Raw genomic sequence first — 25,687 nt, 5'->3', positions numbered from 1 at the left:
AGCCTCCATATATTTTTTCACGGAATTTATATCATTCAAATGTTGGAAAATTATTAACTAGTTAACAATTAATTTTATTATTTTTTATTGTTGTAGAACTTATTTTCTGTTACATTCATTTATCAAAAATCTCTACAAACGGGTAACTGCAGTAAACTCAATAGAAAAGTTGGAGATGAAAATAGCTCTCCTTTTACATTCTATAAAATCAATAGAAGACTAGGAAGACTCTTCTATGCCCTTTCTCACATGCAGAAACTGTAAACCTTGCAAATTCTTCCCTCTATCATGAGGGTCTCTATCAGATTAAAACCCTTATCTCAGACCTCTTTTCAGTCCCAAGGGTTGAATTCTGATTTCTGAGCATTAGATCATGGGGCTCACAATGAGCTTTTAAAAGCAAAGCCAGTTACACATCCGATCCCACGTCTATTAAAATTATAGCTCTTTAATTGTCTCTTTCCAATTAAGCTATTTCAGTTCAAAGTCAAACTAATTAATTTAATAACTAAATTTTCATTTAACAGAAATAAGTTATTTAATGAAATCAAGTTAACCTAATCTGATGCTGCAAATCAACAATTCATTTTATGAAACACTGAATAGGTGACCAGCAGGCACATTGGAGAGTTCAGGTTTGGTTATGGTTTGCTAATTCTTACATTCCCCAACCCAAAGCTATCTGAGGTTAGTTACAGTTAAAAGTATCAATCTTATGTTACTCTTATAATTCTTATTGTATGCTTTGGTGAAACTCCTGTCTTCTTGAACTGAATCTCTAACTTGATCTGTTTATTGACTAGAAACTATCTTCTCTCAATATATATTCTTAATCAAGTTTTGCAAATTTCTGATATCTGTGTCTGTTCTTGAACCCCTTTCCCTAATGTATCCATGAAACTAAGTGCAAAACGAAATAGAATAACAATGCCATAGAATCAAATGCACTAATATTGATAGGAAATGAAGAACAACAATGCCCTAATAGGACCTGGAGGTGATTAGTGCATTAACAGTAGAAGCAAGACAACAGGATAAAGGCCTGAATTTGAGAACACCAATTGATTTCAAATCTCAGAATTAAGGAAAGAATTACAGCAATGTTAGATATACAGAATTTTAGGATTTATGGCAGATATCATACTCACAGCTGCTGCTCGGAATGTCCTGAAGAAGTTGAACATCAAAGAAATCCAGATTTCTTGTAGAACAATATAAGAAAAATCTCCTCTCAAAGAATGAGGATATGCTAGTACTAAATGAGAATTCTGGTCAAAGTAACAGAAACAACAGGCTTCATAGAACCAGTAAACATAGCCATCCTTTCCAGAAACTGAATAACCAAATAAGGAGCCAATTGAACAAAGGTTGGACAACCGAAAAGGAGTTTAAAGTATGGTCACAAACGCAGATTAAGATCTTAGACTAATGATAAAAAATCTAAACTGAATTTCGGTTATGTGCAGAAGAAAACCTCTAGAATTGCTTGTCCAAATTTTAAATTATAATTAGAGGCTTCAGAACATCATGTGATGGGAGGGGAGGAGAATTTTAGCTAGGAAGCAGCCAATGAGTGAATCTGCCCAAATGCTCTCTTGAAAACCATCTATGCAGCTTTGAATCCTGACAGCTTGGAGAGAAGAACTCAACTGACTGCACAAAGAAAAAAGTTGATGCCCCTAACAAGCTAGTACTTATACCTAAAAACAATGAGGCTAATACATTCTAACCTGATTAGAGATCACCAAATATCATCACATCTCTTATAAAATAAAGAAAAACACCAGCAGGATATCGTATAATGGCTTAAACTCAGTCTTCTCACTTGAGTCTTCAATTATTAGCTCGAATCTTACACTAAACAATTTAAAAACCCAGAAGGTTCCTGCAGCAAGCCTTAAAATCCAGATTTTTGTATTTCAGTAACCAGCCCAAACTTGACCAAACAATATGCATCTGAAGGGCCCACTGTTTCATCTCCACACCCTCCTGCAATGATTCTGGCCTCTTTAATCACAGGATAAGGGAAATAAAGGTACACAAAGAATGCCTTTCGTTCTAAAGAACTACAATACGGCCCCCTTCTACTGGATGAGTAAAAAATGATTACTCATTTCTTTGCTAACCGAAATTTCAAGCTGTTTTTTATTTTTTTTTTATTTTTATTTGGTGGGGGGGGGGGGGGGGGGGGGGGGTTTTGGTTAGAAAAGATCCAACTCAACAATAAAATGGATTACTGATTCATAAGTCATGTTATAGCATATTTTACCATTTCAATAATCTGTCACCCATCTCTTAACATAGGGGAACTACTGCTCGAATATCAAGCTCCACCACAGCCATTAGTACAGCTTGACCCTTGTGGTTGATGAAACGTTCTAGAGAGCCTCTTCCATTTCACGGGAAAGGTTTGGTAACCATGAAATAGCGGGTAGTTTGTGCATGTAATTCAAAACCTCTTCATTGTGGGTTTGACTTAAGTTGGGACAGATGGGATGTCTTCAGTCTCACCTTCATTGGTGGATAACCATTCTGATCTCATAATAACATCATTCTATTTTCCCATCAGTTAGTGGTAGAAAATATTCAAAAACTGGAGATTTATGTGATGCAGCATCAGTTGGTTGCACTGGTTGCTTGCAACATATATTACCAAGCTACTTGAAACCATCCAACTCTTTTTCAAGCTTAAACATTGTTCTTTCCTGATTGCAAGAACTCATTCCATAAATGACCCTATGGAAGTGGTATAACAAGTCTCTCAGGAACTGAAGCTCCTACAGAATTCATCACTAACTCTATAAGACTCTATGGCCTAGCACACTAATTATCCCATCTCCACACTGCTACATGTTAAGAGACTAACTCCCCTCCTAATCAATGGCATTGCCTAGTAGGCAGGGCATGAGCTAGATAGGTTGGAAACACCAGCTGAGTAAACAGACTCACTGGGAAAAAATGGTGGCTGATAATGAGATGCCTAATTCCACATCCATTTTTGTCCTCCGTGTGTAACAAGACTACATTAAGATTGAAGATGTTGCCAAGGTATGGCCTTAGTAACCAGGCAGATCAATGCAGTCCAGGAGACACTTTCCTGCCAGATGCATCTAGTTTCTAACACTGAAACCAAGTGCAAGTTATCACCATGCAATTGACAAGAAAACGGATCACACTTGTATCCACTTCAATTGCTCGATGAACATTTGGTGCAAAAGTTCATGTCTGCATCACATACTGTAGTGCGACCTCAAAATTAAAATGTTCAAGTAACCTTTTCTAGTGTTTGTTTCACCTACTGCAAACTATATTATATGTGATTTACAGGTTTACCGCATTGCATTGTCATATTGTACAAAACTAAAGACAGCAATAAATACTTAAGGGTAAGAGTCTCCATGTTTAGCAGGCAAAAAGTACCAACAAAAGCACAAAAAAGGAAAAGTTCACCACACAATCAAAGGCATCTTCCAGAGCCACCCAATAGTTCTACTAAATTACCTACATTTAAATCACAAAAGACTATCAAACATTCACCTGCTTTTATCTTCAGTGTCTCCATCAAATTCCAACAGGAAATGTTTTCTCCTTCACGAACCAAACAGATCATGCATTTTGCAAAAGAATTTTCTTATGCGGTTTGCATGGTGCAATACATGCGGATATGTCTGCCAACCCCTTATAAATGCACCTCATAAATCTAATCAAGCAACCCCCACAACCCTTATTGTTACTGACTAAAAACAGCAGTCATTCAAAATTGTCACCCAAAAAAGCAGCATATCTATCACTCCATACCCTACTCAGAGTTGATTTTCCATCCACAGAATTATTCAAAATCTCCGTTAATCTCCAAAGATAAATTTCAAACGTAGTCCAGTTGTTTCTCCAATACCTTTCTTGAGTTGTCTATATAAATCAACAACTCTCATGTGTCAAAACAAATTTTCCTGTACCAAGTATTGTCTTCTATCACACCATGTATTACCACATAGTATTTAGCTTCAGATTTTCTGAGACCTATCTGAAATTTTAAAGAGGTAAGGACTGTGACTACTGATGAATGTGATTCAGCAAACATAGAAAAGACAATAAGCCATATTGCAAGCTTTGTATTACCTTAGCCAGTTAAATCAACAAGACTCCCTTTTACTTCAAAGTGTCTCCTTTGATGCATGGGCTATATTTCCTCAAACTAATCATCCTTCACACACACCCATCAAAATTTTTTTAACAAACATTAAAATAAAAGAACAGGAAAGTAACAACAATTTGGCACGGTAGCAGGACTATAATGTCCTCTTCGATGGTAAAGTCAAGTAATTGAGAGCAGTGAACAATTTTGTGTTTTGCAGTGTAGATGTTTCTCAGGTAACCAAAAGTAGAACTAATTTCTTAGGGAAAAACTGAAAAGGGAAATATACCAAATAAAAATGAAAATAGCTTTCATATTAATAAACATGGTTCATAAAAAAATACATTTAAGCGATGAAGCAGAAAAGAGAAACTAATGAAATACTACACGAGGCAGCTGCCTACAATAACTATATGATCACTGACAAGAAGGTACTACCCCCAATAGAACAGCATATCTAAGATACATGTAATGAATATGTCAAAGGAATGGAGCAGGGGCGATATGTAAAAATGTTCTTCTACTAACTACTGTAAAAGTTTCACAAAAACTACTGCAAAAGCAACAACATTATGACATCATCTGCTGCAATTTAATCTACCACATATTGTTCTTCTTCAAGCCAATCCCTTTTCCTTCTTGTACGCTTCAAATTCATTCACCCACAGGTCTGCAAACTCACAATTCTTCCAGGCCTCAAACCAAGGCCCTCCGGTGGTATAGTGTAGAGCTTTAGGGAATGTAGATGGATCATTCTCATTGACCTTGTTATGACCAACAAGGAAATTCCAAACAAATGGAATCGACCCAATTTCGTGATCTTCAAGCCACGTAAACCTGTGAAGAAAAGCACCCGTCTGGGAATTCACAGTCTCCGGCGTCAAGATCTTGTTCTTGGGATGCCCACAATTGTACAGAACCATGGAAGACCAGTTCTTCCTCGGATAGACCGTCTGCACAGCCCCATCCATTTTGGTGCTTTCCTTGGGAGTATAATCATGCTGAACACACATGATTGCGTACTTATCATCAATCAACTCTATCAATTCCTTAAAATCAGTAGTGTAAAGGAAATCGCAATCAACAAACATTGCCCAACCATCATAATTGGCCAGGAATGGAGTCAGAAACCGACTGAACGAGAACTCGGTGCTCTCCGTAGGCCCTCTCTCACGCCAGTAAAGACCCTTACTCCTCAGATCCTGCTGTTTGATAGGTATAACTTCAACTGGAACCGAAGAACGCTTCAGGATCGAGTAACGACATACCTCGTAAGCAACATCTTCACGCGGATCGTAACCCACAAAGATCTTAAAGGACTTCTTCACATTACTCTGATCCGCATCAGCTACAGGATCTGCGGTTTGGAGTCCATTTCCGTTCGAATTCACAACCTCGGCCACTGGAGCCATTTCAACAAACAGAAATTGAGCAGAAAATTCGGCAATGGAGCAAAGAAATGAAGGATTAAGTGACTAAACAGGGTTCAGATCAAGCAGATTAAGCCCAACATCTGTTTGGGGACGAAATGTGGATGGAAAGTAAGTTAAGTAGACAAATTTAGAGTCGGAAGATCCAAGGTAGATCTTGAGGGTCAAAGACAAGTGGAGTAATCAAAGAAAAAAGAAGAAAATCAAAGGAAAGAATCTAGGGTTTGAAAGATAAATGAGAGAGAGATTTCAGGAGAAACCTGAATACATGGTAATGGCTATGAGGAGAGAATGGTGTGGAAGGTGAGCCTTAAATGCAGGAGAAGAGATTTGCTTTCTCTCTGCCAGCCTGAAATTTCTCAATAGAATCAATCAGTAATTTCTACTTTCTTATGATCGAATCTGTGGATGTGATTTCTTTTGTTTCCGTGTGAAGGTTTCCCGCGCCAAAGGATTTTTTTTCCGATCAAAACCGAAAAGATTTTATTAACAGAAAAAAGATAAAAAATTACCCAAGGATTCGATTTTGTGCTGCCGTGACCCGTGGGCGAGCGGATTTCGCTTCTACCACCGACAGCTTTATTAAAGGGTAATACCGTACATCCGTATAATATGGCTGGGTTCTGTTTGGCTGGTGGTTACACGTGATCATTTATGTTTTATCTTTTCTAATGTCGGTTTCAGGTTTCTCAAACGGTCCCTTGCCAGCCTTCTCTTGCTGTCGTAAACTTTAAGGCGTTTTAGCGAGTAAATTGAGAAGCTGTCCAAAACAAATACGGAACCGAAATCGGACCAAATTTATCAAATCGGATCTTGAATTTTTAATGTGGTTCAAATGGAAAAACGTATCTTCTTCGCCAGAAATATGGCGAATTTCACCGAGTTTGAGAATGACTGAAACAGAAGAGAACAGGGCGAAATTGATATTACCAAACCAAAATCTTGTCGAAAATCTATTTTCTAGGCTAACTTGTGAAATAATGGGGAAAATTGTTGAAACTTCACAGAATCTAGCTGGTATATCTTTCTCTTTCATTCGAATCCTTGTATCAACGCTTAAATGCTTCATTACCCCATCGTCTTAAGCAAATTTTTCATGTTTCACCTTGTTAGCGACACCCCAATTGCAACTTTCAACTCCTGTTCACCCTGCAACATTGAACCAACTCACAAGTCTTAAGACTCTTGACTCGCTCTGACCTTTGAAGTCTAAACCATTCACACGGCTCTACTAGACATCAGACTTGTCAGATTAAAAGACGTATCGTCTTGTATCGAGAATTGTATCGCTTTGGCTAATGCATTTTAGTGTAATTCAATGGAGAGACGTATCGAGATGTATCGTATCGGTTTGGTCAAATATGGATACGTATCAACTAATATCGTATGGTATCGTGGGATACTTTAACCTTGATTGCAGGTGGAGAATCGAAAACAGTGGTGTTCCCAAAGGAGCTGGGCTTTGAAGGCTTCCTGGCAGCCGCAGTATTGCCGGTGAGGTTAACCTCTATAGGTGAATAATCGAATTATGTGATACCCGAGAAACCTAGTTGTGGTTGCAGCACCAAAATGGCTAAACCACTCTGACTCTCTCTGTCAACCAAACTATCACTTAAATATCAGCGAAATTCTTGGCAAAATTCGTCGGGTTCGCTCGGTTTGCCTGACAAACTTCGCCAAAATGTCGCAGTTCACGTTGTGGATAATTCGATTCGGGTTTTCATTTCGGACTGAAATAATCAAACGGGTCTCTTCATCTCTTTCTTTCTCCATATCACTCAATTCGTGCCAAATGCAAAATTCTCATGCGTACGCAAGCTGTGGATGCATCCACGACAAAATCAATAAACCAGCCCATGTGGACTTGGTGGTCCTGATCATCCCCAAAATAGGGAAGTGACGAGAAAATACAGATGGGCGATGCTAGGCTGCATCGAGGTTCCATCATTTAAGATGCGTACAGTCCTTGTGATTATTGGGATTGGAATTAAAGTAGTCTTATCTAAGGGTGTCAATTACGTACCGAAACCATTTCACCGTACCGAACCGCGTCGTCTAAAACCGCACCGTACTGCACTGTTCAAAATTCGGTATGGTACATACCGAAACCGAATTTCTTCGGTACGGTTCCGGTTTTAGGTACTCATACCGTCGATACGTACCGAAATCGTACCGAATTGGTACCTTACCAAATTAATGGATATAAATTGTAATTTTACAATTAAAATACTTTACCTTTACCCTATCCCTAATTCCCTATTTCAGTTTTTCCTTCTTTTTTTAGTTTTTCCTTCTTTTTTTTTTTTTTGCCAACACCAGTTTTTTACCGGTGTTCGACCGCGTCGCACACTTGGCTGTGGTGGGTGAGTCTCCGAGCGGAAATTTTTTGCATCCACAAGGATTCGATACCGGAACCTTGCTTAAGCGAACCAAGCTGCTTACCACTTGGACAAACCCCCGTTGGTAGTTTTTCCTTTTATCGTTCACTCATCTTCTTAAATTTACTTTTTTTTATCTCTATTAATTAGATTTAATTGTTTTATCTATGTTAATTTCAAATTATATCAATTGGTTGATCACAATTTCATTAAGGTTTTAATGAACTAATAACAAAAGTGGCATAAGTTCATTCGTACCAAAATTGTACCGCACTAGATATCCATGTTTAAACCGTTTTCCATACCAATTTAAATACCGAACCATACCGAACCGTTTTTGTAAATACCGAAACCGTAATCGCACTTGCACCGTTTAAATTCGGTACGATATAGTTCTGGTTTTCGGTATTCAAAGTTGGTACCGTACCGAATTACCGAAACCGTACGGATTGACACCCTTAGTCTTATCCGTTTCACCTTGTCATATGATAAAGCCAACGTCACCCACATTGATACCTGGTCTGCATAAACTATTTAAATTTTGATCCCCATAGATATTTATTATTATTTTGGATGAAATGATAATAGAATTTTATTCAAAGAAAGCAGATAAACATCATGCCTTCCCTTACATATTCTAGGCGAAATAGGGTCCGCTTTTTACCGAAAAAAAAAATGTTTGTATGGTCCTAACTGGGGCGGAATCAGAATTAAACATTGTGGGGCCGAATATAAGTCTGGATCACCTCTCTATTGGATGAGTACTAATGTATTTTCACCATACATATAATGTGGGCCTATGCTTTGTGAAATTACTGTTGCATGTCCCTCCTACAGTTAAATTCTTTTAGTTAAATGATGATGTTGCAATTTTTATTTATTTAAACATTTCAGAATAACCTTAAGGTTTGATTCTATTTATTCAATTTAATATTAAATTTGTTATAAAATAAAGAGAATATATCACAGATAAAGAAGAAAACTAGAACAAGATAAATCAGAAGTAATTCATTCAGTTGAGTGCATTACATATTTATAGTAGAAGGAGCATCTATTATGATATGGAAATACAATATATGATTCTTGCACACAATAAGATATTCTTGATATGGAAAGATAGATTGCCGCCCAAGATAAAAGGTGCATAGAATGGAAATATTGACTGCCAACATTACGTGTTGAGATCACTGTAATCTTCAATTAAGATGGGAATGTGAATCACCAAGATTGTATGCTGAGGTGATTGAGATCTTCAATTGGAAGTATTGTCTATTGGAGGGTGATGGATATCCACAATCAATATTATTTATAACAAAATTATATTATTACCTTAATAATTGGAAAAAATTAACCCTAACTTGATAGCTCTTTATTTTTTTTAATTTTTTTGTATTTACTTTTTAATTTGATGTTATTTTCTAGTTTTTGTTATTTACTTTTCTATTTGATGTTATGAATTTTAAGAAGTTTCTAATTCCATTAGGTTTTCATTTATTCACAATTAAATTTGGCGTCATCATTTTTAAGAAGTTCATTATTTAGCGGCAAAATAATAATTTATATAGTCTATATTTGGAATTCAAAATAATAAGAAAACAATTCTAAAATTCGTTTTTTCTAAATAAGGATAATATTTTGTTTTGACTTTTTAATTTTAGAAGAATAAAATAGGCATTAAACATTCAACTATAATAGTTAACAGGGCTAGAAATGAAGAGGCAACAATAATTTTATAAAGAACAAATACCTTTTAGTAATTAAGCTACAATATATAGACAATAGTAATTATCCCTATATCTTTTTATTTTGACCTATATTTTGTTATGGCGCATCTCCATAAAGTTGCAAACAGTGGGAAATTAAAAATCTAAGTCAAGTAACCTCCATGATCATTAACTTGGTGTACTAAAATTGAGCCTTCCAACCATTTCTCTATTATGACATTTTCTCCATCTACGAACCTAAATTTTATTCCAATACGAACCGTATATTTATAAATCAGTCAAATGAATTACATGGTATCTTCTAAAGGAAAAAAGACCCAAAAATAGTTAATAAAGTAATAGAGAAATCAACAATGGCAAGGGATGATGCAGAGCTTGACATAGGTGCAGTAGCCAGCAAAGATGGAGAAACAGCAATGCTAGTCTGATTTTCTGAAGGATAAGTAGTTCTGAGGGCTGTAACAGTGACAGCTAGCTTCTGTCCAGCTTGACAATGTCCTGGAAAACTGCAAATGAAATAGTGTTGACCAGGAGTTTTTAAAGTGATATTTGCAGGACTGGAGCTTATACGAGAACCAATAAAACTAGCATTAGCTTTGCTGCAGTCATCAAAACCAGACTTTGTTACTTCAACCACATCATGCTGTCCCGTGACAAAGTTGAACACTGTCAAAGAAGATTGAAAACATTAGTAATGTGAGGAAGCTCTAAAACCCATTAAAGACATGAAGTTTCGAAGTGAGAAGAGACATACATAGAGTATCTCCAACTGCAATGCTCCTGTGAGAAGCCCAATTTGCATAAAAGGATGGACCACCAATAACCCATCCTGAGCTATCTCCAACTGTGTGACTCTCTGGTGGTCTAAAATGTGTGGGAGCTAATGCAGGTGAAGAGGTATTGGGCAATGGAGGGGAAGCAGCAGAAGTTGGAGAGGTTTCAGGTGGAGTTGAACTATATGGAGAAGCAAGTGGAGGAGGAGTATTTGATGGAGAAGGACCAAGTGTTGATGGAGTGGCAGCTACAGAAGGAGGAGGAACTGGGTTTGTAAGGGTGGAGGGTGAAAGAGCATTTGATGGGGAAATAGCAATGGGTGCAGGAGGACTACTTGTAGGAGAATGGAAGATCACAGATGGAGGTAAAGCTCTATATAAATTTGGTGGTGATGCAGCTGAAGGCTCGGTGGAAACATTAATGGCTAACTTTTGGCCAAAGGAGCAATGTTCAATGAAGGTGCAAATGAAGAAATGCTGTCCTGGTGATTTGAGAGTAATTTTTGCAGGACTTGTATTAAGAACTGGGCCAATGGTGCTAGATGAGTCACAAGCATCAAAACCTGCCTTTGATACCTCTGCAACATCGTGATCTCCATATGTGAAATAGAACACTGTAAATTGTAACACAAATTTGACCATAAGAGAAAATTAAAGGAAGGAACCCATGATCTAGCTAACAAAAATCTAACAAAAAGTTTGGCAAAAATTCAGGACGCTCTAATATAATTACTAAAAGTAAAGCCAACCCAAAACTATAACATTTGGCCCATTCCTATTAGTTGGCTGATGAAATGATAAATATATCTTTGCTTGTTTATTCTATATCTTATAATATAAAATGACGAACATAATATGAAGGAACTCATGGAAGAAGAAAGAAGGTGAAATCTATGATTCAATTTTACTAAGGGCAATGCTATAAGGTCAACAGAGATTAAATCTAAGCAGGAGTTAACCGCATTAGCTAACGGAGTGTACTATCGTGCAAATTTAAGTTAAAAAATTTGAGTGGTCATTTCTAAATTTCTAAATTGGCATAGTCATGGGTTGTCTTTGCTTTTCGTAAATTAGCTTGGGTGTCTTAAAAATTTTCCCAAACAAAAATAAAAAGAAGAGAAAGAGAGACTTACATAGTGTGTCTCCAACCATAAAGTTCTTGCCAGTAGCCCAAGAGACATAAGATATAGGACCACTAAGAGGGATAGTCCATCCCAAGCTATCTCCAACTAGATAAGTTACTGTGGATCTAGACATGGACGGAGCCGAAATAGGCGATGATGGGCTAACAGATAGAGGAGGAGAAGCCATTCCATTTAAAGGTTCAGCAGGTCCAGGTGCTATGGTTGGAGCCAAAGTAGGTGAAAGATTCATCGATGGAGGAGAAGCCACTCCATCTTCAGGTTTAGGAGGTCCAGGTGCTAGGCTTGGAGCCAAAGTAGGCGAAAGATTCATATATGGAGGAGAAGCTACTCCATCTTCTGGTCTAGCAGGTCCAGGTGCTAGTGCTGGAGATGGAGGTGTAGCAGGAACAGGTGAATTTGACATTGGAGTCAACCCAGAAGAAGAAGAAGAAGGGCTAATGGATGGAGGAGAAATAATTCTTCTTAGAGGATTGGTAGGTACAGGTGCTTCTAAAGGAGGTGAAGGAGGTGTTACTGCTAGAGGATTAGGAGGTATTGATGCTATTGATGGTGCTGGTGTTGTTGCAGACACAGTGTTTGTAGGTGAAGGTGGGCTTGAAACTTCTGGGGGTTTTGCAATCACGGGACTTGCAGATGGTGGAGCTTCAACTGGGCTGTTGACATGTCCAGAAGCAGCTCCAGTAACTTTAATGGCCAGTTTTTGCCCAAAGGAGCAATGTCCAATGACAGTGCAGATGAAGTAATGCTCTCCAGGGGAACTCAATGTGATTTTTGCTGGCCCTGTCTCAATAAGGGAACCTATGATATTGGTTCCATCACAAGCATCAAAACTTGCCTTGGACACTTCGGCAACATCATGTACTCCTGTGATGAAGTTGAACTCTGCATTCAAAATCATTGTCAGTCAACAAATAAATTCCAAACAATTTTTTTTTTCTTTTCTTTTCTTTTAGAGAATTAAGGAGCCAGTTGATATCACTAACAATTTCTAGTGCTTCTTGTTTCTAGAAACGAAAAAATCAGCTGAAAATTTGTTTCAAGAAATATTTTTTATTTTTAAAACAAAAGTTGGGTGTCATGAAAGAATTTGGAGAAGGGCTATTCATGAAATTTGATATTCTAAAACTCTGCCAAAACTCTGCTGATGGTGTGTTTTATAAATAAAATTATTTTTCATATTTTTCAAAGCAAAAACACTTGGTGAATTATCAAATGAGTTTTAAGTTTTTCCTCTACCAAATTTGATTAGGCTACGAAAATCTCTACATATATTTTCCATGAAATTACCAAAGCTACAAAGGAAGAATCCTCGAGGCTAAGTTGAGTTTGATTGTTAGAAGGGAAAATGAGAAACAAGGAAAGAGAGGGAAAACAATGCTTACCTAGAACATCACCTACGACAAAGGTCTGAGAAGAAGCCCAGTTAGAGTAAGTGAGGGGATCAGGGGTTATATTCCATCCTAAACTATCACCGACCACATGGGTTGTCTTCGCCGCCACACACTGCAACAATGCTGCCACCACCGCCGCTGCCGTCACCTCCAGGAGAAGAAGGGTAAGAGAAGATCCAAACGAAAGCTTAATGCGACGACCATACATCTTTGAAATCAGCTGTTATTCATGTGTTTTCTGTTCTCTGTCTCTGCAACTTGAAGTGAATATCTCTGTCTCTTTCTTTCTTCAGTTCTGGGTTTTCTCTTCGTGGGGTATCATCAATCATGACTGTGGAATGGGAGTTGGTTGCTGTCTCTTCTCTGTTCTCTTCATTTCATGGTTAGAAGGTTTTGATAATGGCGACGTGGGTGGGTGTTTTCTGAAATTTTTTTTATTTTTATTTTTTATTATAATACAACGTGGGTACGCGTTCGGGTTTGACTCTTAGATCCGGAGGTGTGAAATTTCAACGCCTGTTAAGTGTTAACCTTTCCCTAAATTCACCTGCGAGAAAGTCGTAGCGGAAGCAACTAACGGAAAATTTCAACGCCCGTTAACGGAAAAGGAATAAAATATCCAATGACGACTAACAACTAATTTCCATGAATTAAAGTGGGGAAGAAAAAAATTCAACGTTTTAAATTTTTTTTCTTCTTTGGGTAGAACTAGAAAAACGTTTTAGATTAAATCTAATAAAATCAATGGTTGATATTTTAGATCAGCCAATATATATGCATACATATTCGGATCATCATCTCAATGGGGAGCACTCAGTGTTCATCCACAAATTATAGGAAGGTCCACAGGATTAGGTTGATGGATTTTTTAAAAAGAAAATTTTTATTATTTTTTACTTGTGGACCCCTCATGTTTGTAGTTATAAAGCTATTGGATGAGCACAAAGTACTTCTCGTTAGGGAAAATGATCCATACTGTATATATACTCCTTTTTTTTTAATAGCGGTATATACACCCCTATTACCACATTTTGAGTTGGGATCTATTGTATATTTGTATTCCCTTATCTATCCACATTAACATGGTAAATTAAACAGAGAAAGATGTTGCGACATTTTCTAACTCTCACTAATGTAGGAAGAAAATATCATAAATCAGAATTTTCGTGGAGAATCACAGGATAGGCGAAATTACAACGACTATTGCATGGGATTCGATCTAGTCTTGATCGAATAATCAAGAATCCTATCCCCCATTTTACTAGAAGGGTACGAACTAAACAAATTGTGTCTCACTTGCTCATTAGTCATGGAGAGCTTAGAAATATATCTTCGTTCGACAAAAAGAGAATGAATATTTATTTGATCTTGATCCTTGTGGAGCGAAAAAGGCACTATACTAGATCTGTACTGGATCTCTCAATAATATTCATAAATAATGACTTGTTTTTTTGTAATAGATGAACATTACCATATGTATATTCAGGCGCATGGTACACGTCGGTACTCCAGTGCATTTCTCTCTCTAAGTTAGAGTAAATATGTTTTCAAACCCTCTCTTTTAAAATTCAAAGTAGATGTACTCGTGCGAATCTCAGCAATGACTTGTTATGATTCTACATATTATATTATGTGAAGTATCAACATTGTATTCTATGACTTGTACAAGTATTGACGTTTAAATCTAGATCTAATAACTCAATGATCGAAATTTCAAACATGTCTATATATATTAAGATAGTCCTACACCTTTCCTTTTCTCCTTGGCTGTGACCCTAAGGGTGTGCCTCTTCTACTAACCTTTCTCGATCTTGATTATATATATATCAACCATGAAACATATCTCATCATAAATACGATCAAGTAAAATAAAAGAATGATTCCTTGCAGTGTGGTCCTTGTCTCTACGTGGTGGCCAATAAAAAAATGTGAACAAGAACAAATTCTGGAGTTCTATCATGCGTCCCTAGAGTTTACAAATTATTATCTTTGTATCCCTAGAGTTTATTCTATTACGTTGATATTTTCTGTGTTTCAAATCATATATCAAACGTATTCTTACTATTAGAATAATGAGATTAAGTGATGGCTCAACATTTATTGTATCTTTAAAATGCTCAGATTGCTGTCCTTTACTCTCAAAGAGAAGAAAAATAGGAAAAAAAGAAAGAAAGAAAAGAAGAGGGTGAAGAACAACCATAATTGGCCTTTTAAGTAATTTTTCAAAATTTTTTCACTTAAAAGAAAATTTAACATGCTTAATATGTCTTTTTCTGTTTTAAAAATGATGATATTAAGCATGGAAGGATATTTATTATATAATAAACTCTAGGAAGTGTAAGCATTATAGTTTGCAAACCTAAAGGATGAATATGCTATGCAAACATTTAAATCAAGAAAAAAACATTTTAAAATATATAGATATGATAAAAGAATATTTTCTTACCACAAACATTTAAATCAAGAAAAAACATTTTAAAATATATAGATATGAAAAATAATATTTTTGTAAGATTTCATACGATATTAGGGAGGATTAGATATAATGTCAGTTTTGAATAATGTATACTAGACATAACTTATAATAAAATACATAAGAGACTAGTGGTTATTTCGAAGAAGAGAGGATGACATAAGCTAGCAACTTGGTGATGTGTCTAATCTTTCTCATACAACTATTCAATTTTTCTTAAAATAATAAAATTTTCACCTAAAAATTTTAAACTAATGATTTTTTTGTATATTATATGCAAAGAATTTATAATGAGTTTACTAATTTAGTATACAAATGCATTTTTAAGATAGTGGGTCCCACGTCTAGGAGGTAAAACCCTCGTAATATTAATAGTTATATATTGGTTGTTATGAAACTTGCTTATATGTTTATATGCTATTGTTTTAAGTGTTTAGGGATGATGTTTATGATTATGAAATTATAGAATATAAGTGATTAATGATGCTCTTGATATATGGATCAACATGTGACTTTATAGACTTAGAATTTATTTATGAATTAAGGATATGATTGAACTTTCTTATTACGTGAATGAAAGTTGTGATTGTGAATTGGGGAATACCTATTTGGGTGTTTCTATCTTACGACATCAGTGGAGATGGTATGAAATACAATCCTATGATGCCTCTTGGTGTTTTTCACAATTATTGGATGCCATGACTAGGGAGTTTAATAGAGTATGGGTAGATACCCCATCATATCATCACCCTATCGATGTGATATTGATGTCGAGTGACACGTAGCAGCAGTATTTGGTTGGTGGACACCTAAGACTATGAGAAGCATAAGGGGATACAACATTGTTGTGGGGGCCATTCATTGGTAAGGTTGCATATTGTAGGTTTGGGCTTGTGGGCACCCAAGAAGGCGAGAAGCATGAGGGGACTCGAGAGCTTCCCGCCTATTATATGGATGACCAATAAGGTTAAGGGAAGCGTAGTCCGAGAATGAAACACTGATTTTAGATAGGAAAAGATATTGAACTAAGAAGGCGAGAAGCATGAGGGGAGATATTTAGACATAGTATGATATGACTAAGTAGATGACTTGCATTGGGTTAAGCTTATCCGTGACACGTGCTAGGTCTCATGCCAATGATGTGGTGAGAGAGTGTGACCTAAACCCCAACCTTGGTGATAGTCAGAGAAGGATGCCTTTACCCCTTACCCGAGATCTCAAGAATGGTAACCAACCTATGAGAGATCAGAGTGACAAGACCTACCTAGAGGAGGCTGATGTTCTATCATAATGTGTGTCTACCATTAGAGACTAGCATCTGTTAGAATATAGTTGCATTCTTGCATTTTGCCTTATGTCATATTGCACTATGTGATGTATTGATTTGAATTATGATATTAGTTATTTGTTTGTGAACTATTCACCGAGTTCTTTTGAGTTTTCCCTTCGGAGAATTTGTTGCAGAGCCAGATGTCACAGAAATTCAAGAATATGAACACCAGCGACCGATCTTTATGGTGTACAAGATTTTGGGGACTATAAGGTTCACAGTGAGGAATTTCGTGTTTCGACTGCACGTATCAGAATTAGTTCGACTCAAGAGTTGATTTATACTGGTCCGTGATACGAGACTTTTGAGTTTTGAAACTATATTTTACTGAAGGACACATACCTGATGTAACAGTTAGGAAATTTTGACTTTACTTTATTCCTTTCTAGTTGTTTACTTTAGATTTATCACTTTCGCACTCTGATCAGTTTTGAGATCCTTGTGAGATTCTTCTTTCTTGACATATTTCATTTTAATATTATGACAGTGATTTATTCTTGCTCATGATTTGACTATTGAGTGAAATGATTGATAATTGTTTGAGACTTGACCTATGGGACTGTAGATCATACCCTCGGGTATTTAGGTGAATGGATACTGGCTGGGTGGATGTGATAAAAAAGTATAATATTTTGGGTACAAGCAATCAATTTATTGAAATTAACTGGGATGTACAGTTAGAAGCAAGACATATGTCCACAATTCATAGATTAGCCAGCCATATATATTTCTGTACATGTGTGTTAATTAGGCCATATACATTTCAAAATGGACTAAATTATTTCTGTTACAAAAATTAAGTTGAAACCTAAGCTTTAGAGCAGATCTAAAGGTTTTGAATATGTTAAATAAAAATGAGTTTGGTTCATTGAAGGTAGAGGATAGCAATGAAAATATTGGCATCAAGTATCGTATAAGTCAAATGATTTCAAGAGATGTATTGTTTTGTACCAAGTATTGTATCGTACTAATCAAATTTTGATACAATCCAATACATGCCCTTTAAGGGGGTGGGGGTAAGTAACGTATTGATATGTTTCATATCGATTATAACTAATATAGATATGTAGTCATCAATACCAATTCATATTGTGGAATGCTTCAATTCATGGAGGGTAGCATTCCCATAATTTATGACCTAAACAAAGTTACATTTAAAGAAAAATAACTCTACTAGAAATAAAGTGTGTTCCATGCTAATATTCCATTGAATCTATATTTTTTCGGAGGTAAAGGCATTAAAACATTTGAACTTAAAACCTCTTGAGAGTCATGACCTAATTCATCTAGTAAAGGAGGTGGGGGAAAAAACACTAAGAAGGCTTATAAATAAGACGCGAGGGTGTATTTCTCTTAAATTTTAAGACATGGGAGGGTAGGGCTAATGACAATTATTGAAAGTGTGTAGGGATGCAAGTTTGGATATTATGATGCGAACCTACTTTAATCTGCTTGATTATGGTGGTCTTCCAACTCAAGGTGCAGGGGTGATTAAGTGTTTGACTATAATTAAAACATACCTCATTGTAGGTTATTTTTAGTAAAAATTGAACAATATCGAATCATGCATTGTATTATTATTTTGTGATTAGGGTCAAGATTAGGAGTTCAAATCATCTCTCCGTAGGAGAATACAATGTGTTCTTCTGACACTTCCCCACCATATAATAGTATTGATGTCCACCTATGAATATTTGTAAAATAAAGCAAAGATGGGATTCCTAATGGGTCCCCATGTGATCTCCACCACTATTGTGTGGTGGGGAAGTGATTGTTTTCACTTGATGCAGGTGATTTGGACTCTAAAGTTAGTGACGAGTTCAAGGTCAGGATTAAGCGTTGAACCTATCTCCATTCAATTAGTGAAGGACAAACTAGAGCATATAGGATCAGGCTCAAGGTCAGGATTAAGCATTGAACCTATCTCCATTTAGTTAGTGAAGGACAAACTAAAGCATATAGGGTCAGGCTCAAGGTTTTTAAAAGTGTTGCCCAACTAGCCTAGTTTCAACTATAGAAGTGTGAACATTAAGGCACCATTTGCTTGAAGAAGTGAGCTAGGAAAAAAGCAACGGGAGAAATAAATATGTAGCACCCATATGTAGTGGGTGAGGAAATAGAATAGGAAAAGATTTCGTGAAAAAGTGTCAAATGTGGGTTTTATTTTTGTTATATCCCACATTTTCCCACAAAGTCCCACTAAATGGGATTGGATAAAAAAAGTAATATACCACGTCAGCAGAAGCTCCCTTAAGAACTTGTTCATAGCCAAAAAAAAAAAAAAAAAAAAAAAATAAAGAAAGAAAGAAAGCGTTTATCTGCACTATATACTCATGAGTGATGACTACATGCCATTGCGGCTCTTTTTGGTATCAATTCACCTTCTCTACTAAGCCTATTTAAAAGAAACTAGTACAAAAATTCATTGTTGGTCAATAATGAAAAATGTTTTGGTGACTTTTGTCAGAATAAATTATAGAATGAAAAATAAATTTAGTATATTAAAATAAAAAATTATTAAAAAAATCTAATAAAATTAAATAGAAGATAATAGGAGCCAATTCCTCTGATGTAATAAATATTTAATACCTTTTGGCAATTTCCTTGCCCAATTCTAAGTGGTTTGACCTGAATCTGCAACATATCGTTCACAACTTGTTCAAAAATTTTGAAACCTGCAAATGTTTTATTGGGAATTCACGCCAAATAGATACGTGGAACCCATCAAAACCTAGAATTTACTTCAATGGGTACCATTACTAGTTGTCCAAGAACATTCTTCCATAAGCTGACATAAGTCACTGAATTGGGAACATAAAACAAGCAAAAGAAAGAAAAAAAAAATGAAAATAGATAGACTATTTTGTGTCAAGCAATTTATTTTTTAGACTACCATGTTCTATTTCAGGATTTCAAGTCACAAATAACAAAAACAGAGGGGATGTTCTGCAAAACCCAAATGAGCAGAATAAAGAGCGAATATGGATTAGAAAGAGAAAACAACACATTCAATTCTAAAGATTCATATCATTCTCAAAGCTGCTTTTCTACGACTTCAGCACAAACAACAAGGAAGGAGTGTTAATTAGAATACAAATACCAATATAAGAAGCCACACCAATGAACACAGGTATCACATTTGTCCCATCACCCGGATTAATGATCTTTTGGATCAGCAAAGGAAGCCTCAAAAGCACATCCAATACGACTGCTTGCATCGAATTGAACCTAATTTTACTGCTGAAATTATGGCTTATCACAATGCCTAGTATTTTTTTGTCTAGACTTTCTTCACATCAACCGAGTAAACGGACAACCTCTTGAGGATTTCTTCAACGTGATCCAAGTAGGTGTGATGCTTGCGCTCACAAAAAGAAATTAGAGCAGCCCGACCTTGTATTGGCCGGACCTCCTTCGACGCTCAAGTTAATCTAGGCAACAATGGAAGGCTCTAAGAGGGTTCTTAGAGTGTAGAGAATGATAGTGAGTAGAATTTTGTACTTTGCCCATCTTAGGATGGAGTTTATATAGTGATTACCTAGGGGCAGTCCCTTCGTCGATTTCACCTACTAATTGAAGAGTGGGGTGAGTTACCTTAGGGAGCACGTTTGTTTTCTTAGTAGGACTAATGGAGCCGTTACTCCATCAGCCACTTCCCCATGTTTCGAGTCGGCATGATGGGTGGTTATCTTTAACTAACATTTTTTTGACTTGGTCATCTTCTATGTTCCTCTTTAGACTTAGTATTCGGCTTTCTCTCATTGCCCGGGCATATCCCAAGTGATTCCTGAGGGATCCTCTAGGGGAGGTTCTCTAGCTTTTTGAGGGAATGTTTATGGGGTTCCTCGAGGGGTTCTCCAAATCATTCAAGTGAGTGTTTTGCATATTCTCCGAGGGGGGAGGTTCTTTGACTTCTCGAGGGGAAAGGTTCTCCAACTGCCCTAGGGGGTGTAGGTGATTCTTCCCGAGGGGGTATTGGTGACTTCCCAAGTGGGCGTCTACATGTCTTGAGAGGGTGCTGGTGAATCTTCTTGATGGGGTATTGGCGACTCTTCCTAAGGGGGTTATCAGGTTGACTACCCTCCACAACACCTAGATATAGAGTAAAGAATGCCACAAAACTTGCATTAGGGATCGATTTGTAGAAGCTCAACAAAGGAAAACCCGGTTCAAGCAAATCTTAAGAGGAGCATTTATTGTATGAATCCTTGCAGATCTTGAGAAGGTTCAAGCAATAAGAGCCATGAACAAAGACATAGAGTGATATTAAGAGATCTGAGGATTTTACACTAAAATGAGAGAGGAAGATAGAGTTTTCATAAAAGAATGTGTATTGACCATTCTACTGTCATCTTAACTTGAAAATTTTAAGTAGAACCTAGGCATAAATGAGGAGAATGAAACATTCTCCCATAATCCATAATAGACAAAATTCTATTATCGATTTTTAAAATTTTCTACTATTTTAAATAAAAGTAAAACTGAAAATAATGCAAAATTCCAATAATTGAGAACAACAATATAGATACCAAAATGCCCAACCCCGAGTACCAATCTCCCGCCCTAAAAGTTATGAATTTGACCTTTGAGGTGCATGGGTGTGCTAATATGATACGTGTTTGGTGTCCAAATTTTGGATGAAATTGCAGAAGGCAGGAAAAGAAACTGTAGTCTGTAGTAGTAGGTTTTTTTTTTCTTTTCTTCATTTGACATTTCTACTTCTTTCCTTTCATGTCCAGACTTGACTAAATGCGTCTGATCTCAGTCCCCAAGCCTTGGAAGAATCCAATTTCCCAGTTTACCCATTCGGTGTCCGCTAATCGAACTTCATTCTTCGTCCCTAATGCAGAAATATTTTTTCAATTATTGAAGCACAGCTTGACACTGTCGCAACTCAAACAAATACATGCCCAAATAATCACCAAAGCTTTTTCTCATAACAAATCTTTGCTTGGAGCCCTCCTTTGTTCTTGTATTTCCATTAAGAATCTAAATTATGCAAGATTTTTGTTTGTTAACTATTGCTGTCCTTCTTCATCAACTCTCTTGAGCAACCTCATGATCCAAGCGTACTCCAAGATACCCAATTCACAAGAGTCTTTCCATATCTTCCACCAGATGCTAGCAACTGGCAGACCCATGTTGGAAATACCGGATAAATACACCTTCACATTTGTGATCACTGCTTGTTCACGCAATCCGACCATGGTATCTTATGGTGAAAATGTTCATGGGTTAGTTATAAAGTATGGGTGCGAATTTAATATTTATGTTGGCAATTCATTAGTTAACATGTATAGTATATTCAGAAAGATACAAGATGCCCACCGGCTGTTCAATGAAATGCCTAAGAGAGATGTTGTCACTTGGACTAGTCTTGTTTGTGGGTATGCAAACTCTGGAGATTTGCTTATGGCTCATAAGTTGTTTGATAAAATGCCTGAACGGAATAATGTTTCTTGGGCCGTTATCATTGCAGGATATGTTGGAAGAGGTCGGTACAATGATGCACTTTGGCATTTCAATGAGATGTTGTCCGATGATAAGGTGAAGCCTAATGAAGCAGTTCTTGTCTGTGTTTTGTCGGCCTGTGCACATCTAGGAGCCTTAAACCAAGGGAAGTGGGTTCATGTTTACATAGACAAGCATGGAGTGCCACTGAGTTCCAATATTTCGACTGCCCTAATTGACATGTATGCAAAATGTGGGAGGATAGACTCTGCCTATCTAATCTTTAGTAGAATGTCCAATAGAGATGTGCTAACATGGACAAGCTTAATTTCAGGGCTATCAATGCATGGTCTTGGCAAGGATTCTGTTCAGGCATTTTTTCAAATGTTAGCCGAAGGTATTAAACCAGATAACATCTCACTTCTTGGTGTTTTGATTGGATGCAGCCATTCGGGTCTAGTAGACGATGGTTGCTTTATCTTTGACAACATGGAAAACTTGTGGGGAATTGTGCCAAAGATTGAGCATTATGGGTGTTTGGTAGACCTTCTTGGTCGTTCAGGACAATTAGAAAGGGCTTTTGAAGTTGTCAAGAGGATGCCAATTGAGCCCGATGCTGTGATCTGGAGGTCTTTGCTTAGTGCTTGCAGAACCCATGGTAATGCTAATCTTGGGGAGCAAATCATAGATCACATCATCCAGTTGGATTGCAGTAGTAAAGGTGGAGGTTATGTACTTCTTTCAAATTTGTATGCATCTCAAGGCCAATGGGATAAGGTTTCCAGCTTGAGGAATATAATGAACATGGGAAGATATGAATCCCCTCCTGGTTGTAGTTGTATTGAGGTTCATGGTGTCGTTCATGAATTCCTTGCTGGTGACAGGCTGCATCCCCAAATTGAGCAGATACATGACAAGTTAAATGTGGTTTTGAAAACCATAGCCATTTATGGAGGCTATGTTCCTAACACAAAACAAGTGCTGTTTGATTTGATTGAAGAGGAGAAAGAGCAAGCATTATCTTGGCACAGTGAGAAGTTAGCTGTGGCTTTTGGATTGCTAAATACTGAAGCACAAACCCCAATTCGGATAGTGAAAAATCTAAGGATATGTGAGGATTGTCATTCTGCCATGAAAGCCATTTCACTAGTTTTCCATAAAGAAATTATTGTAAGAGATAGATCCCGTTTCCACACTTTCAAAGGAGGAAACTGTACTTGTACAGATTTTTGGTAGAAGATCATTTATAAACTAAAGGTAAGAGATGTCGAGCAGTTTTATATGATTCCCTTGAATAATATTGATTTAGTATTGTAAATTGAGGTGTTGCGCCTAAATCTCTTTGACACTTATTTTGGTGGTATTAAAAAAAATAATAATAATAAATAAAAAAGCAAAAAAAAGGATTCCTTTTGGGGGGTAGAAATTTAGAAGGGAAAGTTCCAGCAATAGTTGTAAATGTTGGGCATCTAAAATGTGCACATTTTGTACTTGAAAATCAATGTTTTCATTTTGTCTTTTGGTTTTCAGTCACAATCCAATTGAGTAATTCATATCTGTGTTTCTCACTTGCTTCAGTTATCTATGGTTCTACTTCTTCTTTTAGCTGTTTACTGTATACCTGGATTCGAACACTTTGCTCTCATTAGTGCGAATACAGAAGCATCCATAACTACTAGGCATCTAACATATGCAATAGTTGTAAATACTAGGCACATTTAGTTGGGAAAAGGCTAGTTGTTGTTGTTGTATCCTTCTCCTTTTAGCTGCCTACTGTATTCCTGGATTTCATCTCTTTGTAATACGGGGGCATCCTCACCACCTTTTCTGTTCCCATGGTCTTCAAAGGAAATGTCCAGAACTTGCCCAAAAATATTTAACCCCAACCCCCCCCCCCCCCCCCAAAAAAAAAAAAAAAAAAAAAAAGAAAAGAAAAGGAGTTGTTCAGAAACTCAGGAAGACAAGTGCAAGTTTCCAGATTTCCGGTTCTCTTTTCCTAAATTCACTATTTCTCCTCTTTGACCTGTAATACAAGTAAGAAATGCATGAACCAATGAGGGAATGACATGTGTAGTAATGCCTCACCATAGGATGTTAGAGGCGTCATCAAGGATTTCCACCCTAAAATGAAAGCTTATTAAAGAAAAGCCAGCCGCGCCTTCAGAGAGGCCTGCATCCATAGAGATCCATAGCTTCCTTAGAAGGAAGACCAAGTCAAGAGTGAAAGATTCCCATTTCCCCAGTATATGCATACTCAGTCACTTCCAGGTCCCATGTTCTGGGGTAGAAACTATCTCCTAAGAAAATGGAAAGAAGACTTACAGTCGCTTGCGAACTCAGCAAAGAAAGCACTTTGTAAGGCACGAGAGTTTTGACACTTACAAGGACTCCCTGAACTGCCATTGAGAGGTACATGCTCTATAAATTAGTCAAGGGGCCTTGGTACAAAAGATTCACTTCTGGTATATTGCTCTCCCCATTCCCCCCCCCCCCCCCCAAAAAAAAAAAAAAAAAAAAAAAAAAGGGATTAGCCCGTTGCCTGGACTGATTTAGGCATCAGAGTTCCTGCTGGAGCTTCTCTGGCCCTCATCTGTGCTTAATGGCCTCTTGCAGGTGTCCACATCACCGGGCAAATCTTTGGCTGCAACAGCCTATTCCCTCCTTTTCTCTACTTCTTTCCTTTGGTTCCTTTACAGAATACAAACTATTTCTTAATTTTCCTTAAAATGTTTGTACTTTTAAAGCATGTTGGTCTTCATATAGTATTTTAATTAAATTCTCTATTCTTTCTTACTGAAGGAGAGAAGGCAAAAAATTTATGTTGGAAAGCATTATTGTTTGTCTGTTGTCCTTCTTTCTTCTTTATTTTGCCAAGTTGCTAATTTTTTGAGGCTTCAGGAAGCTGATTTTAGGGTCATTACTTGATTCTATACAAGTAGTAGAATACGAATGTAGTTAGTTTTTAACCATCCTGATATGTTTTCCAATTATTTATATTGGAAGATGCGTTTATCGAGCTAGATGCTTGCCTCTTGTTCTTTTAGTTTATCCAGTACAAATTGTTTTGCTTCTCCTTTGTTGATGCATTTAGAGATTTTGTGTAACCTAAAATGACATTTGTTTCTTGACCCAAAAAAAAGAAAGAAAAATGACATTTTTTCAACTTATCATTCATTGTAGCTACTAATTCATGCATCATAACATCTCTCTCTCTCTCACATGTATGCTTAGTTTTGGCTGAATATTTTTGGTCACCAGGCATCCATTCAATGTATCTTATTTGAAATGGAACATGGATTGGAGTTTTGGGCTCCTGAATTGTTTCTAACATGTTCATTCCTTCTTTTGTCTTTCTGTTGTTTCTTATCAGAAGGGGGAAAAGAAGTTCATGTTCAGAGTCTTTGTTAGGTTGAGAGTCCTTATATCAACCCCAGCAATTAATTTTCATTTTTTTGAG

At 36.8% G+C, this 25,687-nt stretch overlaps 3 protein-coding genes across 4 annotated transcripts; 1 reads left to right on the top strand and 2 right to left on the bottom strand.

Annotated features, from left to right (window-relative positions):
* Nucleotides 1–2,184: 2,184 nt before the first annotated feature.
* Nucleotides 2,185–6,051, bottom strand: CDI (Nucleotide-diphospho-sugar transferases superfamily protein). The gene has a single exon (XM_089140819.1). It carries the CDS (start codon nucleotides 5,545–5,547, stop codon nucleotides 4,753–4,755), a length of 795 nt encoding a protein of 264 aa, XP_088996945.1. The 5' UTR covers nucleotides 5,548–6,051; the 3' UTR covers nucleotides 2,185–4,752.
* A 3,751-nt stretch (nucleotides 6,052–9,802) lies between these two features.
* Nucleotides 9,803–13,342, bottom strand: LOC148999669 (uncharacterized). Its single transcript, XM_089140409.1, has 4 exons — nucleotides 12,968–13,342; nucleotides 11,574–12,467; nucleotides 10,422–11,054; nucleotides 9,803–10,333 (listed from the first exon to the last, which is right to left on the bottom strand). The coding sequence occupies exons 1-4, from the start codon at nucleotides 13,182–13,184 to the stop codon at nucleotides 9,969–9,971; spliced, it is 2,109 nt and encodes a 702-aa protein (XP_088996535.1). The 5' UTR covers nucleotides 13,185–13,342; the 3' UTR covers nucleotides 9,803–9,968.
* Nucleotides 13,343–21,328: 7,986 nt separating this feature from the next.
* LOC148999668 (pentatricopeptide repeat-containing protein At2g29760, chloroplastic-like) lies at nucleotides 21,329–25,665 on the top strand. 2 transcript variants are annotated; one of them, XM_089141070.1, is made up of 3 exons: nucleotides 22,019–22,166; nucleotides 22,259–23,487; nucleotides 25,601–25,665. In XM_089141070.1, the coding sequence occupies exons 1-2, from the start codon at nucleotides 22,100–22,102 to the stop codon at nucleotides 23,464–23,466; spliced, it is 1,275 nt and encodes a 424-aa protein (XP_088997196.1). In that variant the 5' UTR covers nucleotides 22,019–22,099; the 3' UTR covers nucleotides 23,467–23,487; nucleotides 25,601–25,665. The 2 variants fall into 2 exon arrangements, with proteins under 2 accessions (XP_088997195.1, XP_088997196.1); XM_089141069.1 differs by having other exon boundaries at nucleotides 21,329–23,487.
* Nucleotides 25,666–25,687: the final 22 nt, after the last annotated feature.

Source organism: Hakea prostrata, chromosome 11 (assembly GCF_041222555.1).
Source record: "Hakea prostrata isolate BN-2017 chromosome 11, UWA_Hpros_2, whole genome shotgun sequence".
Taxonomy (NCBI): Eukaryota; Viridiplantae; Streptophyta; class Magnoliopsida; order Proteales; family Proteaceae; genus Hakea; species Hakea prostrata.
The sequence above is the reverse complement of the archived record's forward strand: the minus strand, read 5'-3'. Positions and strand labels throughout refer to the sequence as shown.

What these genes read in the sequence shown, in the direction of transcription:
- LOC148999669 (XM_089140409.1), bottom strand. Translation starts at nt 13,184, where the DNA reads ATGTATGGTCGTCGCATTAAGCTTTCGTTTGGATCTTCTCTTACCCTT. An exon ending in TATGGTTGGAGACACACTAT is followed by an intron (nt 11,055 to 11,573) that starts GTAAGTCTCTCT and finishes TACAATTTACAG; the next exon opens with TGTTCTATTTCACATATGGA. An exon ending in TGCAGTTGGAGATACTCTAT is followed by an intron (nt 10,334 to 10,421) that starts GTATGTCTCTTC and finishes CTTCTTTGACAG; the next exon opens with TGTTCAACTTTGTCACGGGA.
- CDI (XM_089140819.1), bottom strand. Translation starts at nt 5,547, where the DNA reads ATGGCTCCAGTGGCCGAGGTTGTGAATTCGAACGGAAATGGACTCCAA.
- LOC148999668 (XM_089141069.1), top strand. Translation starts at nt 21,529, where the DNA reads ATGCGTCTGATCTCAGTCCCCAAGCCTTGGAAGAATCCAATTTCCCAG.